Genomic DNA, 24,378 nt, shown 5'->3' with positions numbered 1-24,378 from the left:
AGGAGTGTTCACGACACTGTCTAAAGGGATCATTTCCAGAAAAAAAAAAAAAAAAAGAGTTTAAAATTCAATGGAAATAAGTATTCAATCAGAGTGAACAGTAGTCACTGGGTATGCCTTTTATTTTCATTACATCATCACAACAATACATGCAATAGTTATACATTTCATGCATTTGCAAACCTGTTTTGATGCTGCTGAGGACACAGTTAACATTCTAGATTGGGGTGCAAATTTAGTGGTGCTGGGTTTGCATTTCTTTTGGACACTGTATTCTTCCAGAAGACATTAATTCTTCTCTTCTGCCTCCAGCAATGTGCTGCTGACAGAGTACAGTAACCGACTCAAAAACAGCAGAAGTTTTTCCTCAGCTTGTGTCTTGGATGGATTGTTTTGAATCAGTAAGAAGGAGTTCTACTGTACTACCTGTAAGTAGATGTCCTAGGTTTTCTAGCACAGATCCATACAGTTCTAGAAATATTTCTTTATATTTTTATATATATATATTTCTTACAAAACTTAAACAAGAAGAATGATTTTTAGGGGTTTTGCTCTATGACTATAGTAATGGTCTTTTTCTAGGGGAGACTCACCATTTGGTCAGCTCAACCAGTCCTTACTTCAGTCAATTCCAGTCAGTTCAGTGGTCCTTATGCTCACCACCCACAACAAGAAGTAGCAGGACTACCAGGCTGGAAGAGGGGAAGCGCCAGACTTTCCCTTCAACTGTTGTATCGGACAACTAGTTTGCTAGTTGCTGCAGCGCAGACACTTTTCCCTTGGACTGTGGGACACTAACCCACACACGGTAGTATACTATGACTCCACCACTTGCTTCAGGAGAACGACTTCATATTCGTTAGCTAACCAAAACCAAGCTTACTCAGCTTCAACAAGAACGTTGGGCTGTTGTATTAGGGATGGGGGCTGCCAAGCAGCAGTGGCCTTCAGTGCTAGTCGAAAAGGGCAGGAGAAACTGAAGGGAAGGAAGTACTCAGCAGCCTTTCCCTGACCTGCTATAGGCTAGACTCACCGTTTTACTCAAAAAGGGACAGATGCCCTGGGGATTTAAAAAGCAGCGCACAGAATAGAGATTTGAACTCAATCTCCTTCTTCCTAGATTAAAAATAAATAAATCAATCGATCTGTCTCAGGCATGATAAGAATATGTTAAGGGCAAGGGGTAGAGGGGCAGAATGTCTTACTCTCTTCCACCCCTCTCCCAGCAGACAGAAACATCATTCTCACTACAGATGTGTTACCAAATCAGCGGCTTTACCTTTGACACACACCCTCAGTTACGGTTAACATGCTATGGCTATGCACCATTTTATAATATCTCTGTATAAGTTACATTCTACAAGCTTAGTGAAAAGAGACAAAAGGAACCCTTGTTTTTTGCATCCCCCCACTTTTCATCCAGCCATCATAAAAACTCTTAAGCATTTTGTCCTTGAAGTATTTTCAAAAGCTTAAATGTCCTGATAAATTCATGTGATACCCTCAAGTTGCACTGTGACTTAACTACTGCTTTGCTGTAATCTCCCTGGCAGTGAGGCACAGATGGTCCATTAGAAATTACAAGGTGCTCTCTGGAAGGCGTTCCAGAAGGAGACCCACCACTGCCTGGGTCTTCATTCGCCTATCAGACCCTGCAGAAGGCCACAGCAGTCCCAATTAGAAGGCGTTACATGATGACTGAAAGGTGGGGAAAACCGTTTTCCCGATGTAACGTGTGTAGAAAATAGAACATGTAACTCTCCCTGTCCCACCCATCGTACGGATCTCAGCTTGCTTTCTAGGGCTGGCAATGCTTTAAAACACTAAAAGTTTATTCATGTTAACCATCTCCTCCTTCAGTAACCTGTCCTTTCAGGTCTGCTTGTCTTAAGACACCAGACATTTATATACGCGGATGAGTTTGTAAAATAAGCAGATGTGCAAAATCCTTGCAGGAGCTCTGACATCCTGCTGAGTTCTCCTCAGCCACAGTGGATAAATGTCTGCCCCATCCTTCCAGTGACTTCGGCCTTGGGAACTGGTGGGTCTCAGCTGTGTCAGAGTTAGGTACAACAGAGTTACACCCCAATGAAAAACGTCAACCCTGGGATGTCTCACCAGAGCAATCCCACCTGTTCTGCCTGGATTCTGGCACTGTCTAGAGGATACAGTTCTCCTCAGGTCACACCTGGATGAGATGCTACAGCCCTACCAGGGTGCATTATTTGAACGCTGGAGGACCTGCGCCCCTTACTTTGAGATATATTCCTAATCACAACTTTAATCAAAAGCCTCTGTTAACTTCCTCACTAAACAATATTCCCATTTAACAGTAGTCATAATCAGTCCAACAAGGAAAAGGGAGTTTAATGGTACCCGCTGCTCCACAGGAGGCAGTTTACTCCGTTCATTGCCCAGCATCCTGGTGATTTGAAACATTTGAACATTTGAAAGATGGACAACAGGCTGCGCTACACACCTGGGCTCCTCGTTCTTCTTGCCTACTTGGATTTCCTCAGTTGCCCACCCCTGAGAGCTCTCCCTCCAACTTTATCCTCTTTCTGCCTGGCTGCCCGCCCCTCCCCTCTTCACAGCCAATAATACATTTCTAATACAAAGTCCTGCCTTCAGTCACCAGAGTAATATTTGCAGTCAAACTGTGGCTCTTAGATCACAACAGATTTCTTTGGGTTTTGTTAGAAAAAAATACCCGATTGCAGTGTGTTCCTGTGTATTGTTCAAGGAAGAACAATACCTGAGCCTTTTTTATGTGTTAGGAAACAGAAATCCTCGTGAACAGCTGCTGATAGTCAAAGGTGCTCAGCTGAGAAAGATGACGAGAGGTCATCATCTGTGCAGATGCCTGCTGGTGGCAGGCAAAATTTCATACTTTTGGGTTCAATCTAGACAGGTCTAACTGTATAACAAAATAAGTTAAAGGCGTATTTCATGTTCTTAGAACTTTCTTCATGCTCATTTAACTGTTTCGTTAGGGCATGGTTGGACAACTGCAGCAGGAGCTTGCTGATGCACTTAAAAAGCAATCTATGCCAGAAGCTTCACTTGAAGTTACTACACGCTACCACAGTGACCTGGAGAGAGACAAGCTGCGCTTGCAAAAGGAGTTGGAAAAAAAGTTGAAAACTAAGGTACTTAATGTCTGTAACTATATGAATAAATCTGAGTGTAGCTGTTGAAAGTAGGAGCGAATGTTGTCCTTTTGCACCACCTTTTGCAGTGTTCTTATGAAAACTGAAGTATAGAGGGAACCAGAGGAGCTTTGCAGGAAAGCTGTAGGGTGATTCTGTGTGTGTGTGCATGTCATCTTATCCCCCAAAGTTGTAACCTCATCCTGTCGCTTCTAGAGTATTCCTTCTTCCCACCAGCTCCAGCTGCTGTTCTTGGTTATGGTTCCTAAGGTGTGTTTTACACTCCACATCAACCTTGGCCATAGGTCTTGGATGGGTGGAGGAGAGCTTAGGCCTGTTTCTGTGTAAGTTACTGCATTCTCCTGCGCTCTTGTCTTTTCCGGCCACCTTACTTTTTCTTCTGCCACTGTTGCTTTCACAGACGCAGAAGCAGAACATGCTGGCTCTGACATCCAAGGACTTGCACAGCACGTGGGAGGAGCACTTGAAGTCAAGATCCCACCCTGAAGAGCGCGTTGCTCAGCTGGACCAGGAGAAGGCTGAACTGTTGCAACAGGTGAGCCCAGAAAATTCTCCAGGCACCGAGCCAATACCCAGGAGAACCACATGCACCTTCTGGTCAGGTTCTTACATATCATTGTTTTCTGTTATCCCTGCCATTCAGGCTGCGAGTACCTTATCGTTTGGGGGTCATGGAGGAAGCAAATAAAAGCTAGATGGGTATCTTTGTGTAAGTTCTGGAGTGGCTCTGTTGGGAAGAGTTCCCAGTTACTCCCTCTCGGAAGAGAGGGGAGTAACGCCACCATCACTCGGAACAGCTCTGTGCAGTTGGCCTTGCCCAAGGTCACACCCTGAAGCCTGTCTCGGGCACGAGTTGAGCAGGAGGCAGGTGGGGGTTTTCTTTTCAGAATGGTGTCTTTGCTTCCCAGGGCACAATGCAGTGTGAGGTGATGCGGAAAAAATGAATGCAGCAACTTATTGCTGTTGCAGAATGGATGAAAGAGAACGGCCACGGTTCCATAGAAGGACTGTGTGATACAGCTTTTGACATAAGTCTGGAGTGAACCAAGCTAGGCCGCAGCGAGAAATTACCAGACTTGCTAGAAATGGAAAATTACCAGGCTTGCTAATAAGGGAAGAGAGATAAGGTCATGCTGACCTTGTGCCTAATGTTGTAAATAACTTTGAGGAATTCGCGTAGACAAGAGAGGAAAAAAAAAAATATGTAGTTAGCTATCCGCAGAAACCGCAAATAGGAGGACGTATGAAAGTGTAACCCTTTAGAGCTTAGCCAATCAGCAGATGATTTGTAGGCATAATTAACTGGAACTGTATATAAGACATAATCGCGCTGTAATAAATGGAAGCTTGCTTTATCACTCATATTGAGTCGGCTGCTTGCTTTCCCTCGCTCGTCGCATATTGCTTACTAGTAGCTGACTCTGTCCATCTTTCCCTTGTCATGGAGACCCAGAAGCAGAGTTCCCAGAAGTGCTTTTGAGGTTGCTCTGGGTGATAGATTCTAGCTTTTAGTTTTGCATCCTTTCTGGCTAATAATAAACAAATAGTGCCTGTTGTGCCCATAATACTATATCCACAGGACCCATCAGCACCCTCTTATCTTCAAAGCCTGAAACTGAATTTCAGCCCAGCCAGCTACCAAGTCCCTGCCAACTAAAACTGGGTAATCACGGGGGGGAGGGTAATACCATTCTGAAACATTTAATATTGCACAGGAACTGTAGGGTCTCCTGGTCTTGGCTGGGGAGTGACCTGTAAAAAACCCAAGTTTTTGTGGCTGAGCATGCGTGCACTTGAAAAAGGACTAGAGAAGAAATACTTCCTCCTGGAAAGAGCAGAGATGGATTGTGTTTACTCTGTACTGCCACCTTGTAAATAAAATCCTGCCTTTCTTCTAATGTCTGGAAGAAAACAAATACACTCAATTAAAAAATGCATTTTGCTCTCCATTCCCCCATTAAATGGTCCGACTGATTACAGAGTTGCTCTTGAAATGGCTGCTGCTCATAGCCATTTCCCAAAACTCATAGAATTCGGGTTTTGCAACCTGAATTTACTTGGCTGTGTTTTCAGCAAAAGTCTTTTTTCTGTCTTTTTAAAATTATTATTATTATTATAGCTCTTCCTTCTAGAGATCACATCTACAATAACAGAATGCTGCTAATACACTGAGCATCAACTAAGGAAAGTGACTGCACATCAGCCACTTTGGTCGGCGAGAACACTGCCAGAGCGAACAGGCTTGATAAAGCTGTGAAGGCTCATTCCAGAAAGGAAAATGAAGGTTTTAGGAGCTGTGCCATCATTAGCGATGAAGGAAGAGAAGGTATTTCAAAGGGCTGAATCTCCTCCCTAAAAAGTGATACTAGATTCCTGTCCTGTTGTCATCAATATTTTCAGCGCTAATCACAGTGAAGTGTGTCCCTCTCTCTGATTTAGGTTTTCTTTGCCATCTCTCCCATTTTTCACAACCTCATTGGCAAGAGACACTTCCTAATAGGAAGTAGTGTGCTGGCAAGGTGTTCCATGAGTCAAACCATCTAGGGTATACTGGACTGTGACATCACCCCAAAACCATATGGTACTTATAGTAAGGTTTCACCACGCTGAACTACTTAGTGCCATCACCGCAGCAGTACAACACGGAGGATGGTTCCCAACTTATCTATACCAAAGGCACGACCTGTCTTTTGATTTCTGGACCACGTTTCCATACCCTCAGTGCGCGTTTGTGTTCTTTTGTGGCAGTGCCAGCTCGGCCACATTTACTGGAAAGTAACTTTCTGACCCTGTCATGGCAAGGCAGGTAACTAGATGATGCCTACAGCCCCCCCCAGCCCCCCTCCCGCTATATTAACCCTTGCTGTTTGCTCCTTTGGCATCCATTTGCCCAGGGCTAACGATGGCACACAAGCAGGACTGCTCAACAAACTAGGAGGCAAACTGCTCGCAGAGCTGTTTTGGCCATAACTCCCTGACGAGATGCCCTTGCCCTGAACGACAAGCGCTTTCCCAGTTTGAGCCATTTTCTTTTAAAACCGACTCGCCCGAGCCGCCCCGCGAGCTCACAGCGCGGGCCCCGCCGGGGCCAGCGGGGAGCTGCTGCTGCCCGGTACGCCGGCACCCCCCGGGCTTCCCGGCAGCGGCCCGAGTGCTCTGCGGGGGGCGCAGCGCCGCCGCCACCCGCCGCGCCTCTCGCTGCCCCCGGCCCCGCTCGGCAGCGCCGCGGCCGGGCACCGCGCAGGAGCCGCCGGGCACCGCGGGGCAGGAAGTGACGTCACTCGCGCTGGACACGCGCCGGAGCAGACCCCGCCCCCGCCAGCAGAGCCCGCGCTGAGGGAGGCGCTGCCCGCCGCTGCCGCGCTGAGGAGCAGCCTGTGCGCTCGGCTTCCCGCCCCTCTGGTGGTTCGCTCCGTAGACAGCCGTACCGGGCCGCTGCCCGGGGCCCCGATCCCCCGTCCCTGCCCCGGGGGCCCCCCCGATCCCCCGATCCCCCTGCCCCGGGGGCCCCCCGATCCCCCGATCCCCCGATCCCCCTGCCCCGGGGGCCCCCCGATCCCCCGATGCCCTGCCCCGGGGGCCCCCCGATGCCCAGCCCCGGGCCCCCCGACCCCCCGGCCCTGCCCGGGACCCCCGATCCCCCGGCCCTGCCCGGGGCCTGCCGCAGCCCGCCGCGTGCCTCCCGCCATCTCTTCCCTGAGGCGGGACCGTGCCCGCGGCCCTGCCGCGGGATGAAGAGGTTTTTCGGGTTCGGGAGGAAGAAGAAGGGGCGGCCGGCAGCGGCCGGCAGCTCCGCCAAGCCCTTCCCCACCGGTGCCTACGAGCTCCGGCTGCAGGAGCTGGGCAAGCTGCACCGTGCGGCCGCCCGTGGCGACCTGGGTCAGGTGCGGCAGAGGCTGAAGAAATGCGGCATCGACGAGCGGGACGCGGCGGAGCGGTAAGCGGCGGGGGGGGCAGCAGCGCCGGGCGGTGCTGGGGCGGGGTGCGGGGGGGTTGCGGGCAGCGCCGGGACCCGCAGGTGCAGCTGCAGCCGCCGGCAGCTCAAGGGCGCTGGGAGCGAACGGCAGCATCGCTGCGGGGAGCCTCAGCCTGGGCGGGGAGCCAGGCCTGTGCTGCCAGGAGCCCTTGGAGTCGGCCGAGCATCCCCCGTCTTGCCCCGGCCCCCTCCGTGCCCTCGTTCCCGGGGGTGCTGCCTTGCCTGGGGGCGCAGGAGCGGCAGGGGGCCGGCAGCAGCCTGGCCGGGGGGGTTGCAGAAGGAGCCTCAGGGCCATTCTCCAGGCAGGCTTGGAAGGCAGAGTGCATGCACCTCCGAGGCCTCAGCGTGCGGGGTTAGTAGCTGAGCTGAGCAAGCTGCACTGCCTCAGCTGGAGTAAAAGAGGGTAAGCACTGCGTTTAGGAAAGGGTAAGTGTGCTGTGTATTGGTGCTGTGTGGACGGTTGCCTGATGTGCCTTTTGTGACTGTGATGTTGCAGCCAAAGCAACATCAGTCTGATTTTAGGTGGCAGTTACTTTGCCGTTTGCTCTGTGGCCTTGGTACAGCTAATTAGTGCCTTGGTTTGGAAGATCTGGGCAGTGCCATGCAGAGGAAGCTGCTGCTTCTGGCAGGTGGTAGGATGTGTGCTTTTGAGTCAAGCACAGCAAGTACTTGGCAGTTATATCTTAGGGAGAAGCCCTGGGCTGCAGCATAGCTCCTCATGATCCACCGTAAGCATAAGGGAATCAGCTGAAGGTTTTGGGTCTTGGATGTGTCGAGCTCTTAATGCCTTTTCTGGAAGACTCTGAGTCAAAACATCCATGACATTCAGAGGAGACGCTGGTTTAATCAGAGTACTTCAGCATCCTGGGCTGTCTTTTCTGAAGTCTGGACTTTTGCCAGCCAGCTAGCTTATTGCCCTGAAAACACCTGAAACTGTCTAGATTTGTAGGAAGGCAATGAAGAGTGCAGTCAGTCAGCCTGTGGGCTGTGTGCCTGTGTTGCCAGCCAGTATTTGTTTATGCAGCTGCAGGTGGGGGATGCCATTTAAGGTGGCTTGAGTGCACTTTTGTGCATAATTCAGCTGCCAGAGTCAAGGTGCCCGATGGCATTTATGGAAATAGTTCTGAAAGTTTCTCTCTTTTTCTTCTTACTGCTTACTGATTCAGTCAGCAGTCAGTCACCAGCTCTTAGCAGACCCTGGTATGAATTTTCGCTAGTTTTTGCGTTTCAAGTTCATCTTGTCTAGAAAGCTTCTTTTCCTCTGAAGGGTTTCCTTCTGTGTGCCAGGCAATTATCAGTGTTATAACAGGACAAATAAAGTCACAAACTGTAAAAAACCAAGCCGGGGGCGGGGGGGGAGAGGGAGGGAAGAAAGAAAAGGCAGCATACTATGATGAGCACTGTGGTGGTTTTGCCATGATAATGCCCAGTGCTGAAAAGCGAGGCTGGGAGCAATTCGGTGGACAGAGCCTGCCTACTTGCTGCAGCCACTGCACTCTGTACCAGCCATGGGGGTTGCAAGGCCACCTGTGCCCTCTTAGTGCTTGTGGGTGTGATGTGTGTTGTGAGTGACCACCAGATGCAGTTGCATTTCAGGGCTTCGTGTTGGAAGACTTGGTATCATTGGAAATAGAGGTGAAGAATAGGAAATAATGCAAAGTAACCGCAAAAATGTGCGCATTGGTTGTATGAATATCTCAGTTTTGCTGCTCAGGATTTCCAAAAGCAAAATCCTGCACCAGGAACATGGCAAGGATCACACCAACAGGTTCCTTCCATAAAGTGGGTCCTGTAGCCCATAAGACCTCCCGAAAGTGTGCTTGATACAGCATCAGTTAGGAGCAGGCAGCTTTCAGAGGTGGTCTAGCAAAACCTTCAGCCTCACTGACAGAGACGGGCACAACTCTGTAGTTGGAAGCACTGTGGGCACAATGCCAGCTAGTCATGGATCCTGGGTCAGAGCTCATCGCTAAGGGAGATTGACCCTGTCAGCTGCCTGTCAGACTGAACTCCAGCGCTTTCATTGCTTGGCTTGTAGCTGCTGGGTTGTCGGCTCAAGGGCCATTCAAAGTGCGTACTGCCAGCCTGCTGTTTCCCAGTGGGGTTGTTTCGTGGCTGCTCAGGCATCAGCAGTTCTCTTCTACTCTGTAGGTGATCAGCGTAGCAGCAGCAGGAGCAGGAACAGAATCTGGGCAGTGTCCCCAGGGCTGGGTGGCAAAAGAACTTAGGTGTTATGGAGGCCTCTTGCAGGGACGGGCAACCCTGAGCCCTGGTGTTCTCTGCCAGCCTGTTCCCTGAAGTGGATCTTCTGTGGAGCACAGCAGGCCTTGCTCCAAGCAGAGCCGTCTCCTGTTGACAGACTGAGAGGTTTGGTTGAGGAGGACAGCAACAAGTCCAAGTTTTCTGAAGGCTTTTCTGTTTGCAGAGCTGATAGTGACTACTTCACGTCTGTCATGCTTCCTAGTGGTTGGTAGTAGCAGCTTTCAGATGATTGTGGACTCCTTCATAACCAGTCCTGGTTAGCTTTCAGATAATCTCAGTCAGTCATTTCTTCAGAGATGAAGAATCCTGCATGTTTACATGGGAATTTCTCAAAAAGTGGTGGTAGTTGCTCTTGAGCTACTCCTCTGTCAGTGCTCCAGTCTGTTCCCTGTCTGTAGCAAGACATTACAAATTCTTTGAAGTTTTCTGTATTTCTCTCCTCCTCATCTTTGTTGCAGTGGAGGAGGATGTCAGCTGCCCTGTAGCAAGTATCTGAGTTACAGATTACTGTGTTTCTGCATCACCTGCCACTGCATTTGTGTACCTCTCCCTTTCCATTCCCACTTAGCCAGGGAGCTGTTGTGCTCCTGTCTCAGCAAGGTACCAAAACAATTGCAAGGCTAGTTGAGCTTTCCTAAATACAGAGAAGGACCTACCTGCAGCGATGTGGTTCAGAACCAGTGCTGGTGTTCCCCTCAGTTCTTGAGGAACTGTGGGATTGTTACTGCATCACCTTCAAGGGAGGAAGGTCCCAGCTGTTTTCTAGCTTGTCTTCTGCTCTGTTGGGACAGGTGTCCTGCAGAGCAGCAGGTGCTTTGCTTTTGCACAGAGTGAAGCTTGTGCTGATTTGTGCCTCTGATTTAGGGGGAAACACATGCAAGGACTTTCTGGGCAATTTCTTTCAGTATAAGTAGGCTGGTTAATTGACATCAGACCTAAGATGTTCTGTGGTTTGAAGGAGTGTTTTGGTTTTTGTTGTTGTTGGTGGTGGTGGTTGTTTTTTTTTCCCTCTGGCAAGGCTTTAACTTGAAGAAAAGAGTTTCATTTTCTTATGCTGGTCATGTATTATGGAAACACAGTATTCCCTCCCTGGAGAGGACTTCCTCTGTAGTAGGCTTATTATGACTATTGTAGTTATACGTATCTGAAGGATCAGGTATTACTTTCCTGTACTCAGGATTACAGTGTTCTGTCTGGTTTGCTGCATGTTATGGGGGGCACTTTGGTGCAAGTGAGTACTTGTTTTTGTTGCAGTAGTAAGCAAGCTAGAGAAAAAGCAGAAATTCTTGAAGTGCAGGGAAACGCTAATACTCTTTATATCAAGCCCATCTACATCTCTGATACACTTCTGGCACATGAATAATTATAGAACTTAGAGGGTTGCTTGCCATAGTTCTCAGATTCCCAAGCTTTGGTCTTTTTTGCTGTGCCACAGGTGTAGTCCTGCTGGAGGCAGTGACCAACACCTGGGCACAGGAATCTGTGCAGATTAAGTTCTAGAGTGAAGGAAACGGCACCTTACTAAGCAGATGCTGCGGAGGGGTTTTGCTGGCCAGTCTCGGGTGTTTGGTGCGCAACTGCTGTTACTGGTAACAGAATGAGAAATCATTTCTTAAGCTTGCTTTGTGCAAAGTGAAACTTGTGGTCATATCAATTTATCACAGCCTGAAATTATTTCTCTAGTTGTCTGTTTGTGCTAATTTAATATGTTTAATTTTTAGGACACCTCTGCATCTCGCTTCTGTGAATGGCCATGTGAATGTTGTTACGTATCTCGTAGAAAACAAGTGTAAACTAAATCTTACTGACAGTGATAACAGATCGCCACTGATGAAGGTATGTGGAATATGTTATGCTCTTTCAAGTGGGGCTTGTCAACTGTGCATTAAATGAGAGGTGGCTGGTAGGATTCTTTACACAGCTCTGCGTAGAAGCATGCATGTTGTAATCAGCGTGGAATAGGCATATGTTAGCTCAGCTTTGAAGGTGCTCTTATTTTCCAGCATTGGGAAGCTGGGGCAATTGTAACAGAGTGCTGGAAGTTCTTCCTTTTTTGCGTGTTGTTCCCAGGCAGTACAGTGCCAGCAAGAAGAATGTGTAGCTGTTCTGCTAGAGCACGGTGCCAACCCACATCTGGCGGATGCTGACGGCAACACTGCCCTTCACCTTGCTGTCCGATCTCCTAATACAACCGTAGCGGGGCTGTTACTTGAGCATAATGCCAATATTGATGCTCGGAATAAGGTAAATTTTTGTATTTGTTGAAGAAGTTCTTTCAAAAAGTTGTATTAGTATTTCTCTTGTAGGGTTTTTTATTTTTTTACTTTTATTTTTAAATTTATTTATCTGCCCTTTCAGGAGGGAAACACTCCGCTTATTCTTGCTATCTCTGAACATCATGAAGATATAGCAGAGTTTCTTCTGCAGAAAGGAGCTGATGTGCATGCTCGAGATCACTGTGAAAGGTGAGTGGTTTGTCAAAACTCTGCATGGGTCTCTTTAGTATTCTTTAGGTTGGATTAATCAGAGGCATGAGAGTGAGCTCTGAAAAAAAAAACCGGGGAGCCACATAGCAGCTATTTCTGTGTGGCTTGTGAAAGCACATCTGCGCTTGGCTGTTGTCATACCTCAGTGGGTGCTTTCCTCGTTGAGGATTACAAGAAGGCATTGTCTGTGGTGGCCCTTCTGGCAGGAAACATGCTGTTAGCTCAGCAGCACTGCCTCGATTTGAAAAAAACATCTCTTGCATAGTGGCATAGTTTGTATGTGAGCGTTGTCTATGTGGAAGCTTTGTCTGAAGATTGAAGGTTTGGTTGTTTTGACTCCCTCTTGCATTTTATGGTTGCTCTTAATATTTAATGAAAACTGCTTTTTCTTTTGCTCATTCAGTAATGAGGACAGTAGTTTTTGAGAGCAAACAGGAATAAAAATAATTACAGTGTCTGTGTGAAATGATCTACTTCGTAACATATTTTTGGTGTTTCAGAACCCCACTTATGACTGCAGCATCTGGTGGACAGCTTAATTTAATAAAAGTTCTTCTTGGATATGGTGCTGATCTTTTCCATAAAGACACTAACGGATGGACAGCTGAGGATTATGCTGTTACTCATGGATATTCTAGGTAAATTTTTGACTTTATTGTTAGAATAGGTTGTCAGTTGTCAGTGTGGCTTTTGAATGGTTTTGGTAATAGCAGCAAGGTTTAATGGTGTGTTGAAAGCTGTCCTGAAGCTGTGCTCAGTGACGTCTTCTGATACGTATCGTTCCCTGTGTCTAGTATTAATCTGGATGTTGAAGAAAATTTCCGCCCCGAATGGTCTGTTAGATGTCAAGTTTTGATGCTAAACTTGCACCTGCCCAATACAAACTCTAAAACACGTCTGTATCCTACAGTTACCCAGAGGTAGAACGTGGCAAACTGAAATGCATGTCAGTCCTCTCCTCAGACCAGCACCATTGTCCTTACTGACTTCCACTACAATGAGCAGGAACTACCAGCCTTTTCTTTCAGAGATCTAACATATCCCTTTTGTTAAAGTCTTAAGCAGTTTCACCCCTCTTATGGATAGCTTTGTACCTGTGCGTATCCCTTCTCTAAGGTGGTTATGGTTGCTTAACAGCTAGGCTGAAAATACTGTGCCGAGCTGGAGCTAATGGCTTCGTAGGTGTGGATATGCACCTCTAGAGTGAACATGACTGTAGTGAATATTGAAGTAGGTAGTAGCCGTGCAGTAAGTTCTGTGTGTATTACTCTCGGTGAATGCATACAAGCATATGAATTCCTACGGCTATGAATACGTGTAGGGTGGATAAGTGGCTGTTAACTGTTCTATTAAACTGTATAAGCAAGTATGTGGTTGTTTTTACCAAATACATTTCTTCTCTTTCCCTATATAGTCTTTGTAAACAACTGGTGGCATACGCATTCCGGGGAGACAGAGACGAAGGTGGTGCACAAGGCGACACAGTACCTGGCATTCCTCACCGGGCCGGAGCTGCTGGCTTGACGTTGGGTGCACCTGCTGTGGACAGAGGAGGTAGGATCTTTAATCACGCAGGAGCTCACGAGGAAAATCGCTGTGGCCTTTTCTTTAGGGGGTTTGTGTTGTCAGCGCTCGCTGTGTTCACCGTTGACTTTAGTGGAGGCATCAGGTGGGGTAGCGCAAGAAGCTTTGTGAATATGCTGACTTGTTGCTGGTTGGAGGTGCTTCTTGTCAGGGGTGAAGGCAGCTGCGGTTTGTGTGCTACGGGCCCACGTACCGGGTTGTTGCCTTCTGCCTGCCAGATTGCCCATCTGTATAGGTTTTCATACCGAGAGAGAAGGGGGACAGGGAAGGAACTAGGTGAGAGTGGTTTTGGTTTTGGGGTGTGTACTTGTACCTTAGATGGCCAGTCAGATTGTGAAAATGAATTGCAAAAGCAGTAGGTTCATCCTGAGTAGTTGTGCATCTTCCTGTAGCTGGGAAGCAACAGATGAGTTAGCAGGACTGTACATGTCTTGTTGATAGCCACTGAGTTTGTGCAGTGGTGTTTTAATATTAATAGTTTCACCTGCACTAAGCTGCTTTTAGTGAGTTGTCTTATTTCTCAGCATCAGTTACGATTGTTTCTGTGTAGGTGCTGTAGAGACATACTTAGGAAAAATCATCTTGGAAAAGTCACTTGGTTAGGAACAATAATGCAGCTTCTGTGTGTACTGTATCTTCATGGACATAGTTTGATTCCAGTAAAAATAAATAACACTTCTACTTCCAGTAATTGTATGAAATAAACGTTAAAAAGTCCATATTAACTTGGGATCCAGAAAAACAATTGAATTGCCTTGTTATCAAAAAATTAGCTCCTTCAGTGAGTTCATTTTAAATTAAAAAAAACCAAAACACCTCCTTAATTTTTAAGATCCAGTCTACGCTTATGAGCTCATATAGCCCTAGAGGAATCTTAGAAAACTAATCTTTTAATATAGATCGAACTTCTTGTACTTTACATCTCAGGCCCTACAGTGGGAAGTTCTATCCTTTCTGTTTTTTTTAAGGGTGTTACATCAGAACTTTGTGGCAAATGGGCAGCAGACAGTGTTCAAACACAGTTTATTACTCCTTTTTTAAATATGTCGTGAAATATGAGCAAAACATGGGATATTTTTCCGAGTTCACTTTTCCCAGATTGACTCTAAATTAAATTCACCTAACTTTGTTCCTTTGACTTAGGAATAGTTATTTTGATCTAGTCAGCGATGTGTAAAGTTTCTTGATAGACTGAAGGAAGATGCGGAGGTTTTTATATTTTATTTTATTTTTGGAAAGGGCTTGGTACAGGTAGTTTAATCAACAAAATGTTGCTTTTACCCAAACAGCACTCTGTGGCTGCCTCCTGTGCACGTAGATAATTGCTGTGGTACCACATTGTGATGACTGACAGGCCTGGGTTATTTTAAAATATGTGGCTTGAAGAATAATACTGTTGTGTGATTCCAAAATTGATATGCCCTCAGGGAAATATGGGTTCTTGAACCAAGTGATTTGCTCGGTTCCTTGAAGACAGTAATACTACTAGCATAAGTCCACAATGTTATGGGAAATCCTCACTTGAAGAGGCATAGTAAGTGTGAAGAGCATATTTATGTGGACTTGGGAGGAGAGTGAGTGTGCTGTGTTCTCAAACTGTTCATAGTAGGGCTTGTTTTTCTTGAGTAGTACGAATCTTTTTCTCCTTGTGCTCAGTCTCCTGGAAAATGACCCCGGCCTGTTGAGTGAGAGGGATTAGTAGCATGCAGGGAACACTTGGTGGCATTGATTCTACGGTCTCTTGCTTGCACCCACAAAGCGCAGGTCCTGCATCCTGAGTCCCTTTGACAGGCTGCAGTAAAAGCTTTGAAGCCCCTGTTAGAGGAGAAGCTAGACTGATCTTGAGACAACGGAGGAATACCCACTTTGAATTCTTTGTTTTAATCTTGCTCTTCATTCCTATTTTTCTGGGATCTTCAATGTAGTCCTTCCTCCTTTTGCTACTTTTGCACTTGTTGAACATTGTTCAAAATACTCGCCTCTAGTGAGCAAGTCGGTATATTTAAGAAGTTGGCTCATGCTTATTTGAGTGTATACTTTTTGTCAGAACATGAACCTTTTTGTTGATTAAAGACAGACTTGCAAAAACCTCCAAATGAATGGCTTCCACCTCTAGCATATCGAATGACAGACTTTTCAGATTTGAAGTTGAAATTTCTTTGGCAAAAAGTAATTATGCATTTTTTCTAAAAGCGAGGGTTCAGATTTCTAGTATGTCTTCAGTGGCAGCTTTTTTTAGCTGCTGCACTGCATATTGGTGTATTGTTCCTACAGAAACCATTGGTTTTTCATCATAGAGCTCTTGGAAAAGAAACGAGTGCTTCAGTGTGCTTTATATCTGCTGTATCACCTTTTAAGAAAATTGAGAAATGGAGAAGGAATGAGAAACAGTCTTGAGGTCCTTTTTTTAACTCTTACATGTGTGTTTTTGATAGGAGTCCTCTTGCCACATCCATTCCACGTATTTGTGGTAACATCAATATAAGCAGGACTCCCTGTTGCTCTGAGGCAAATGTTATGGCCTTGTCACACAGACATTTGGTGTTGGGTAGCTGCAATAACAGAACCACACCATTCTTACTAAGTAGGATGGGTAGAGCAGGCGGATGGTGATTTATATTCTAAAGCTTCTGTTCCACAACACATAGACACGCGTACACACACAAGCACACATGCATGACACTCACACCAGTCAGTGCACCCGTTCTGGTCCAGTTGTGGCCTGCCCTATAGCCCTGGGGGAACAGGGTATTCACTCTGACTGCTTGTCAAGCCTGCGTTCTGGCTGGTGGCATAGCTTCTCTATGTGAACAGTTCAGCATGGTCAAATCAATATATGCAGGGCTTTTACCTCAAACTGAGGTAGGAGGGGGCTGTGTTTGCTTCAGGCACCATCTGACACAACTGGCTAGTGTATCTCCAAAGTTTGTTGGCACCTACAGATTTTTGGGATGCTTAGACGGAGGGATTTTAAGTGTGCTGTATGTATAAAACACTCTACAAATACGAAGGAATTGCATTGGCAGTCAGTGCTGGGCAAGGACTAGTCAAGCTGAGAGAAATGCAAAGTTGGCAGTACAGTAAACTGCCACGAATCTGTTCCAGTGTTTCAAAATATTGGAATATAGGTATTCTACAATGGAGCAAGTAAATTAAGTTACACTGTTTGACACTGTCCCTTAAGAGTAGAGTTCTGTAGGTTGTGATAGGTTTGGCTTCTACTTCTTGTAACTGTAGAGTAGGCTGATGGTCACAGTACATTCTCCCATTGCTACAGCTTTGTTAATGTACTGGTTAGGTTTTCCAAATTTCTGGGAATTCACATTTATTCTGGTGTCCTTGTTTGGTCTGTCCTTGACACGCCTTTCCCTAAATGGATATAGGAATGCCACAATCTCCTAGCCAGACATCAAGAACAGGAAAACCAAAGAAAGGTATTCCATACAGTAGCATTTCAACTATGGAACATGTTGTGTGATGTACAAATACTAACACACCTGTGATGTTTGTTATCTTGGAGGTCTCTATTCTGATGGTTTTGGTTTTATAAATTAGGTTTGAGAGCAGGCTTTGGGCGCTTTTTGTTTGCGTGTTTTGCACGGGTCCTTTATTACTGAATTGAGTGATTGCTTTGTGTCATTAGTGATAGTAAATAATATTCCTTAAAAAAAAAAAAGCTCTTCTGTTACTCCAAAATGAAAATGGACTTCAATTAAAGTAGAAACAAGTGATCCCTAGATACTACTTTTCTAGATCCCATTTCTACGGTAGGGCATCAAGATCTGTCTGAAAACTAGCTCATAAACTTTCTCTCTTGCTTTTTAAAGGAGAATGGGAACTGGTTTTGATCATTGCTTAAAGTTACTATCCATGGAAAGCTAAAGTTCAGATAACTTACTCAACATGATATGCCCTTTGTTTTCTTTTCCTTTTAATGATTTTGTCTAAGACCTCAGTTTGGCTGTCATCATACAACTTTATGGAAGGCCACCAATCTCCTATTTATAAGCAACTTCATTTTGTGATGATAGTTAACGAGAACTAATTATTGAGGACTTGAGGAATGCTGAAATAGATACGATGTGGAGGCTCTATTTGTTTTTTTCCTTTCTGTCCTGGGAATTGAAGAGGCCTTTTATTTCATCTTAGTTGTTGGTAATTGAGAGGTTTTCGCACTCTTCAGGCTGGATTCCTAGAGTTCAGGTTTCTTTAGTACATCAGTGGTGTGCTAGAGTGCGCTATGGTTGAGTTTGCAACATGTGCATCTGGGCCACACTGCCATTCAGAGGGATCTTGACAAGCTGGGTAAATGGCCTGTCAGGCCTGTCTTAACAGAATTCAGCAAGGGCAGGTGCCAAGTCCTGCACATGGAAAGGAACAACCATTTGCTACAGCACGTGCTGGAGCTGCCTGGCTGGAGAGCTGCTTTGCTGGGAATAGCCAGAGGGTCTTGACAGAAAGTGAGCTGAGAATGAGCCAGCAGGGTGCCCTGCCGGCTGAGAGGGTTAACAGTGTCCTGGGCTGTATGAAGAGCAGCATAGCCAGGGGACTGAGGGAGGGGATTGTACGCTGCTACCTGGCAGTCCCTGGCTTGTGTCCAGCTCCCTGGGTATAATTTTGAGCCCCCAGTGCAAGAGAGAGTGGTCTTTCATCCGTGAGCGAGTTCAGTGGAGGGCCATCAAACTTTGCCAGGAGCAGGACTACTTGCCTTTTGGGGAGAGACTGGGGGAACTGGGCTTGTTCAGTGTAGAGAGGAGATGACTTTGAAGGGGACCCAGCAGCAGCTTGCAGCACGTGTAAGGAGAAGACAGAGACAGGTGCCTCCCAGTGGTGCGTGACAGGAAGCAAAGGTACAAGAGGCATAAATGGAAACAAGAGAATTTCTAATGGAATGTGGGCAGCTTCACCATGGTGAGAACAGTAAAACAGAGAGGTTGTGCAGTCTCCCTCCTTGAATGGTTCAAGATCAGACTGGATAAAGCCCTGTGAGCCTTATCTGACCTCAGAGCCGAGTCTGCTTTGCGGAGGCGGTTGGCTGAGAGACTTGCCGAGGTCCCTTGTGACCTGATTTATCCTGTGATCCTGTGTGCCAGTTGCTGTCTTAACATGGATGAAAGCTTGGAGCGTAGTATAGAGTGCCCTGGTTACGCCTGTTTTGCCTGTTGAATACCCTTTGTGGTGCAGCGTAGAGAAGTGCTGGGGATTCTTCTACCTGAGGATAAGCTTTAGATCTTGGTTATGCTTTTTGATGTTTTTTACCTTCTCAGGATAACCTGTAACTGGGTAGAGCACCAGCTAGTAGAGTATATAAACCAGTAAAATCTGTCAACAGTGTGTGCTTGTGTGTGCAGTATGAGTACTTCAGCAGTTCATTTATTTACTGTCTTGCTAAAGCACCAGTATTTTGTTAACTGTTTATTAACACAGCATATTCATGCTATGCTGGGTTTTTTTAGTTTAGAGGTAGTTCTTAAACTTTTAGGTATAAAAGCTCAAAGGAGATAAAACTCCAGTCTTTTTTGTTTTGTCAATTCAGTGTGACTTGAAAAAGCAGTTGTTTGGAAATGCATTCATTCATTCATGCTGTCTTATGTTAAGTTGACTCCCCAAAGTTTCATTCTGCTATGACATGTAGAGTTGTCCAGGTTAAATGTTTGTATGTGCTGGTTAATTTTTAGCATGCCAAATCTAATTTCAACATGTCAATTCGTGTTTGAACAGCAATAGACGGCTTGTCGCAAGGAGACTCAATCAGGTAAGACTTTAAACACACCCAGCACATACCTGAGGAATGATTGGAGAGACACAGTACGCATTTTGCTTTACTTTTTAAGAAGCTTGGAGAAAGAGGGGAGCGATGTCAGTTGGCATACTTCTGAGGAAGAACTCGATTTTACTCCCAAGGTATGGTGTATTTACAGTAAATGTCCTGCAGAAATAAGTGATCTGAAGGCAAGTTTTCTGGGGGATTGAAAGAAACTACAGTTCTAGCCAATATTGTTTTCTCCTTAGAAGCAGTCTCTGACCTGCCAGCCTTTCTTCTGCTGTGAGTTTTTCCTAAAAGACCTGTAGCTGTGGCAGAGCATGCAGCAGATTTGTGGTTTGAGGCAAAAGAGCCACAGGCGACGAGATAAACCACCACAGTTTTATTTGTTCTTGGTCATTTGAGTCAGATTTTAAGTTTATAAGTTACTAATATAACCTGTTCTGTTCTTCCCCAAACACTGTTAATGTTTCCTGTAGATTTCGTGATAGAATCCTAACTGATAACGGGCACTTTTTAATGAAGATGTACTGAAATCCTTCATCACCTAGTTCTCCTTTCCTCCTCATCAGGTTACTCAAGAGTGCTCAGCGGATGAGTTACTCAAACGGGTCATCTTTTTTTCTTCTATTGAGATGGCATTCTGTGCTTGCATGCAATCTCACACTGCATGTTTTCCCTCTTTTTTGAATGCTTAGGCAGTATTCTTTTTGTCAGCTACAAGCTCTCGGGCCTATTTTTTTGGCTAGTGTTCTGAAGAATTACTAACTTCTGCAGTGATGTGTGGAGCATCTGTTCTGTTGCTCTGGGATTCTGCAGCGATGAGGAACCGGTGTTCTAGTTCAACCTACTCTGCAATACTGGAGATGCAAGCACGTTTAGTTTTAACATGATTTCATTTTCTTGCACTGATTTAAATATAAATTATGCATTTTTTGGCATGTTTTTGAAATTTCAGGATATTCTGGTAAGTGTACTTGCAGGGACTAATTAATGCGTTAAACCTAGGGTTCTTAACAGTTACTTCCCTTGTGCACACTTGCAAGTAAGCATCCAGAAGCTGCGATCTTAAATATAACTGAATTTTACTGAAGTACTACAAATATTAAACCCAGATTTTTAAAACTGCTATGCATGTAACCATAGTTTTGGAAATGATTTTCAGAAGGGTGCGTGCATGGTATTTTGGGGGTGAAATACTCACTGAACTGCATATGTGAGGAGTGTTTTTGTAGTTAGAAGTATAGGATGGAGCCAGCACCTGACCACTATCAAAAGGACAGGCTGATTACATTTAGTGTTCAAGATTTGATGTGACCAAAGGATTTGTTGTTGTCGTTAGTGTTCTAAAAAAAATTAATAATTTATTTACAGAAGCTGCAGAAGCCAAATTTGACATTGTTAATGAATGTTTCCCAGCAGTTCAGGAAAAACAGTAAGCTATTTGGAAAAGATTGCATAGTATACTAATATATAAAAGTAGATTTGCTAAGTAGCTTTTTAAACAGTTCTTTTCCTTTAGTAAATGAGAAAAGTAGCATTTTGAAAACACAGCACTTAGGCATTTCAGAAAAAAAAAGTCATGTTGTTAAAATGAAGGTATTATCCCCTCCTAAGCCTTTGTCCCTGGCCAAGTCCTTCCTCCGTCGTGCCCATCCTTGACTTGGTTCCTTTTCCAGACATTCCCAGATTACTCCATTAATCTGGTAACATGCCTGTTGCCATTTCCATAACTCCTTTTGTTGTTTTGACATAACTGCCATGTCTCCAAAGACGGTGAATAATGAAGTATCTTGCAAGTCAGTACCAAAGCAAACTGTCTTTCAAAATCTAAATAATTTGCAAGATAAACAAGAAAGTTGGAACAAGAAAAGCATGATTCAGGCGAAGTTTCACAGAAATGATGACTCCCTTTTTGCAGAATCTAAGACGACAAACTGGAAAAAAGAGACACCTCAGCTTCTCTCAGATAGTTGTGGTCTTAAGGAGAAAAAGTCAAGCTTCAGTAATGGCTTTGAAAGTGATAATAGTTCTTTGTCAGCAGGAAAAAACCCAAGGCTTGAAAGTCAAAGACCAAACTCTGTCTTTCTTGAACATGTGGATGATGAAGATACAGAAGAAGAGCAATGTGAAGTAGATAATAAAGTCTGTGAAGCACTGAAACAAGGAAGTGAACACTTGTGCTTGAATAGGCATGAAGAAAATGTAAGAGCAGCATTTCACTCGGGCACCAAAGTAAGTTATATAAGGATGATTCAATCACAAAGGTATTTTCTAAGGGTAATAAAGGTAAGAACCAAAAGGTAAACTGAATTTCTGTTAATATTTCACGTATATCCATCTTTTGATCATCCTTTTTTATATTAGGAAATGCCTTTACTCCTAACCAAAGCAGTTTCTTAGGTATAAGAATAATATTGGGCAGTATTTTCAGTATTTTTTTATTGGTTGCAGTGGTTTTGCAGGAAAACAAATAGGCAGTATAATTTTTCTGAAATAAATTCAGTTTTTCTCAGCTGTATGTACAGTTTTTTATCTGTCAAGATTTATTGCCATTTAGTAAAATACCTGGTGTGATGGCTGAAAGTGAGGAACCAAAAAGTTTGAATAAGATTGAGAGCAGGAAGTTAGTGATTTTCCTGGAGCAAAGTAGAGGAAAAGGAGCGTGTTCCAAAACAATGTAACTGAAATGAAAGCTAGAGTTAGGCTGACATGAAGAATTGCTTCTCAGGAGCTTTGCAGAGCCAGGGCTAATGACTTAGGGCTAATGTCATTGCTGTCTCAGAGATTCCCATGTTAAAACTGAAGGTGTTGTAAAACAAAGCTCGACAAAGTTTCCCTGTTGTCTTACACAGGAAAAGCATTTTTAAAGTTGTCGATGGGTGGCTAAGAAGGTGCTTGTTTCTGCTATTTCCAGCTGTTTGGTCAATCTCTTCTAGGAAAAATCACCTGAACGGGAAGAAGAGGAGAAGGAGCAGGAAAAGGAAAACACTGGTGAGGAGCTACGAACTGCAGTTGTTGAGGGTGTGAAAAATTCTATTTGTAATGATAGCCATCAAGTCCACAGTGCTTCCAAAGACGACACTGGTGAGAGAAGTGAGTTAGTGAATACTGATCCCAGTTCTTCCTCTATAAATATTAATGCACAGTAAATGAACTGAAATGGTGCTTGACTTCTGAAACAGTAAGTTTTTCCCTTGCCTGTGAACCCTAGTGGGCATTGGCAAGGAGGAAAGTAGCTTTTGTTCCTTTTCATTCATTCCTGAAGAACAAATTGTGGCCTTGGATTCCAAACGATGCTAAATGGAGCACGTGTCATTCTTGGTTTTGTTGCTGTGTTCTCCCTGAAGTGATAAGAACAAAACGCACGGTTGAAAAAGAGGAGGATTAGAGAGTCCTGGTGTGACAGTAGTATTCCCCTTTCTGGCCCGTACTGTCAGACTGAAAAGTTGTGATTGCTCTTGGCTGAAGCCTGGGAAAGATTTGAGTCAATCTGAGAGAAAGCTGTTCTGTTCCAGTGCCTCACCTTGTCCAGTTTTAAAACGTAGAAAGTCTCTCCAGTGCCACGCTTGAGTGTGCTCGAAAGCATTGCCCCGTCAGTCAGGGCTGAGCACTCCGGTACTCACCTCAGGTCTTGGAGCAGGAGGAGAAGGCACACTTTCCACTGTCTGTCTCCAGAGAGTAGAGTGGTGTGGTAGATGTTACCAGAGCGTGTGTAGCTGCTGATCAAATGCTACAGAGCGGGCCTGGCAGAACCTGCTGTATTCCAGGTGTTGTGCCTATACGTGCTCTTCTGTCGGTGCATTTTACCATAAGCCTGCATTTGGCACAGTGTAAGTAGTCCTAGCTGAGGCTGGAACCAGCAGTTCCCCTCTGCTAGGACGGGTGCCCTCACTGGTCTCTAGCTCCTTTCCCGTTTTTGTGTGCGTGTCTCCACAAGAGCGAATCCTGAATCAGTTTTACCTAACGGACTAGCTTAAAACAGAGAAATGAAGATAGTTTAATCTGGCCAGGAACCTACTGAGACTGAGCCTTGCGTGTGTCTAGTAGAGAAGAGATTCGGATGTTGGCCCCTGAGATAGAGACAAGTTGTGTGTTTGGGGTGAGATTTTGGGCTGTGAGCCTCTCCTCTTTTTAAATGGCAATGCTTAGGTGTCTGCCTTCTGGGAAGGTGCAGGGTAAAAACTGCTAGTCAAGGAAGATCTTTTCTGGTAGTGCTACAAAAGGAGCATTGTTTCTTGGTGATCTTAGCGTGAAGATGTGTCGGGTGGTGTTTCTGTGGTACTTCTTGTACAGTGGATAGTGGTAGTCAGTGGAAAATTCTGGAGCTGTAGACTGGAGAGCAGGTGACCTAGAACACTATGCCACAGGGCTGCAGCGTGCTGGAGCCTCTTCCTGAGTGTGACCCAAACACGTCTTCAGTGCTGCTTGTAGCTGTGTCAGCTGTTGTGCATAGCCATCTCCTGCTGGAGAGGAGGCAAGAGAGGTGGCGATCCAAAGGAAATACCGTGGTATGTTGTGTGCTGGGTGTGAAGAAACCCTTGAATTCAACACTCGCTCCTTAGTTTGTCCTCAGCAACAGAACCGCTGTGCACCTTTTGGGCGCAGGGGTGATGGGGAAAAGCAGAGTGAAATAGAAGGGCTCAGTGTCTCACCTCTTCCTGCATTTGTAGGTGCCCTGACTGCAGTGGGAGCAGAGGAAGAGGAAGATGCTGAATCTCCCTGGGATTCTGAGGTATTTCCTGTGAAGGACACCGGGGTTCCCAGTGGGGCGGGGGTGGGGAGCGAGATCCAGAAGCACTCGGAGCTTGGGCCCTGCCGCGGCTGAGGCTTATTTCCCCTTCTCCTGGTTCTGCTGTATGTTTGTAACTGGGGGCCCTTGAAATACTTGTGCTGTGTGCTAGCTGCTCAGCGAGGCTTGGGGTGAAGGTAGGTCGAGCTAATGATTTGGGTCTCGTGGCAACTGGCCCTTGGAGTTGGGTTTCTAGTACAGTATTGCGGCAGTGAAGTTTCTTGCTGCTTAAAATAGTCTGAGCTTCTCAGCGGGGCTGGCGGGATTGTTGCTTTTTCACCACACAACTCTATTCCGCTGACGTGTTCAGTGGTTGCCCTTAGGGTCTGCAGCCTAGATGATGA

At 45.5% G+C, this 24,378-nt stretch overlaps 1 protein-coding gene across 6 annotated transcripts; it reads left to right on the top strand.

The window, feature by feature from the left end:
• The first annotated feature begins 6,742 nt into the window (after positions 1 to 6,742).
• Positions 6,743 to 24,113, top strand: LOC106631730 (ankyrin repeat domain-containing protein 20B-like). Of its 6 annotated transcripts, none has more exons than XM_055700505.1 (12): positions 6,743 to 7,107; positions 11,130 to 11,244; positions 11,479 to 11,652; positions 11,767 to 11,873; positions 12,395 to 12,532; positions 13,309 to 13,448; positions 19,200 to 19,233; positions 19,313 to 19,382; positions 20,617 to 20,677; positions 21,284 to 21,477; positions 22,182 to 22,338; positions 23,916 to 24,113. In XM_055700505.1, the coding sequence occupies exons 1-12, from the start codon at positions 6,758 to 6,760 to the stop codon at positions 24,068 to 24,070; spliced, it is 1,695 nt and encodes a 564-aa protein (XP_055556480.1). In that variant the 5' UTR covers positions 6,743 to 6,757; the 3' UTR covers positions 24,071 to 24,113. The 6 variants fall into 6 exon arrangements, 5 of the variants coding, with proteins under 5 accessions (XP_055556480.1, XP_055556482.1, XP_055556484.1 ...); XM_055700507.1 differs by having other exon boundaries at positions 21,287 to 21,477; positions 23,916 to 24,112; XM_055700509.1 differs by having other exon boundaries at positions 22,182 to 22,266; positions 23,916 to 24,112.
• The last annotated feature ends 265 nt before the right edge of the window (positions 24,114 to 24,378 follow it).

Source organism: Falco cherrug, unplaced genomic scaffold (assembly GCF_023634085.1).
Source record: "Falco cherrug isolate bFalChe1 unplaced genomic scaffold, bFalChe1.pri scaffold_41, whole genome shotgun sequence".
Taxonomy (NCBI): Eukaryota; Metazoa; Chordata; class Aves; order Falconiformes; family Falconidae; genus Falco; species Falco cherrug.
The sequence above is the reverse complement of the archived record's forward strand: the minus strand, read 5'-3'. Positions and strand labels throughout refer to the sequence as shown.

Excerpts from the sequence above, each read along its gene's own strand:
- LOC106631730 (XM_055700505.1), top strand. The coding sequence starts at position 6,758 with ATGCCCAGCCCCGGGCCCCCCGACCCCCCGGCCCTGCCCGGGACCCCC. Across the intron at positions 11,245-11,478 it reads ACAGATCGCCACTGATGAAG|GCAGTACAGTGCCAGCAAGA; the intron begins GTATGTGGAATA and ends TGTTGTTCCCAG. Across the intron at positions 21,478-22,181 it reads CATTTCACTCGGGCACCAAA|GAAAAATCACCTGAACGGGA; the intron begins GTAAGTTATATA and ends AATCTCTTCTAG.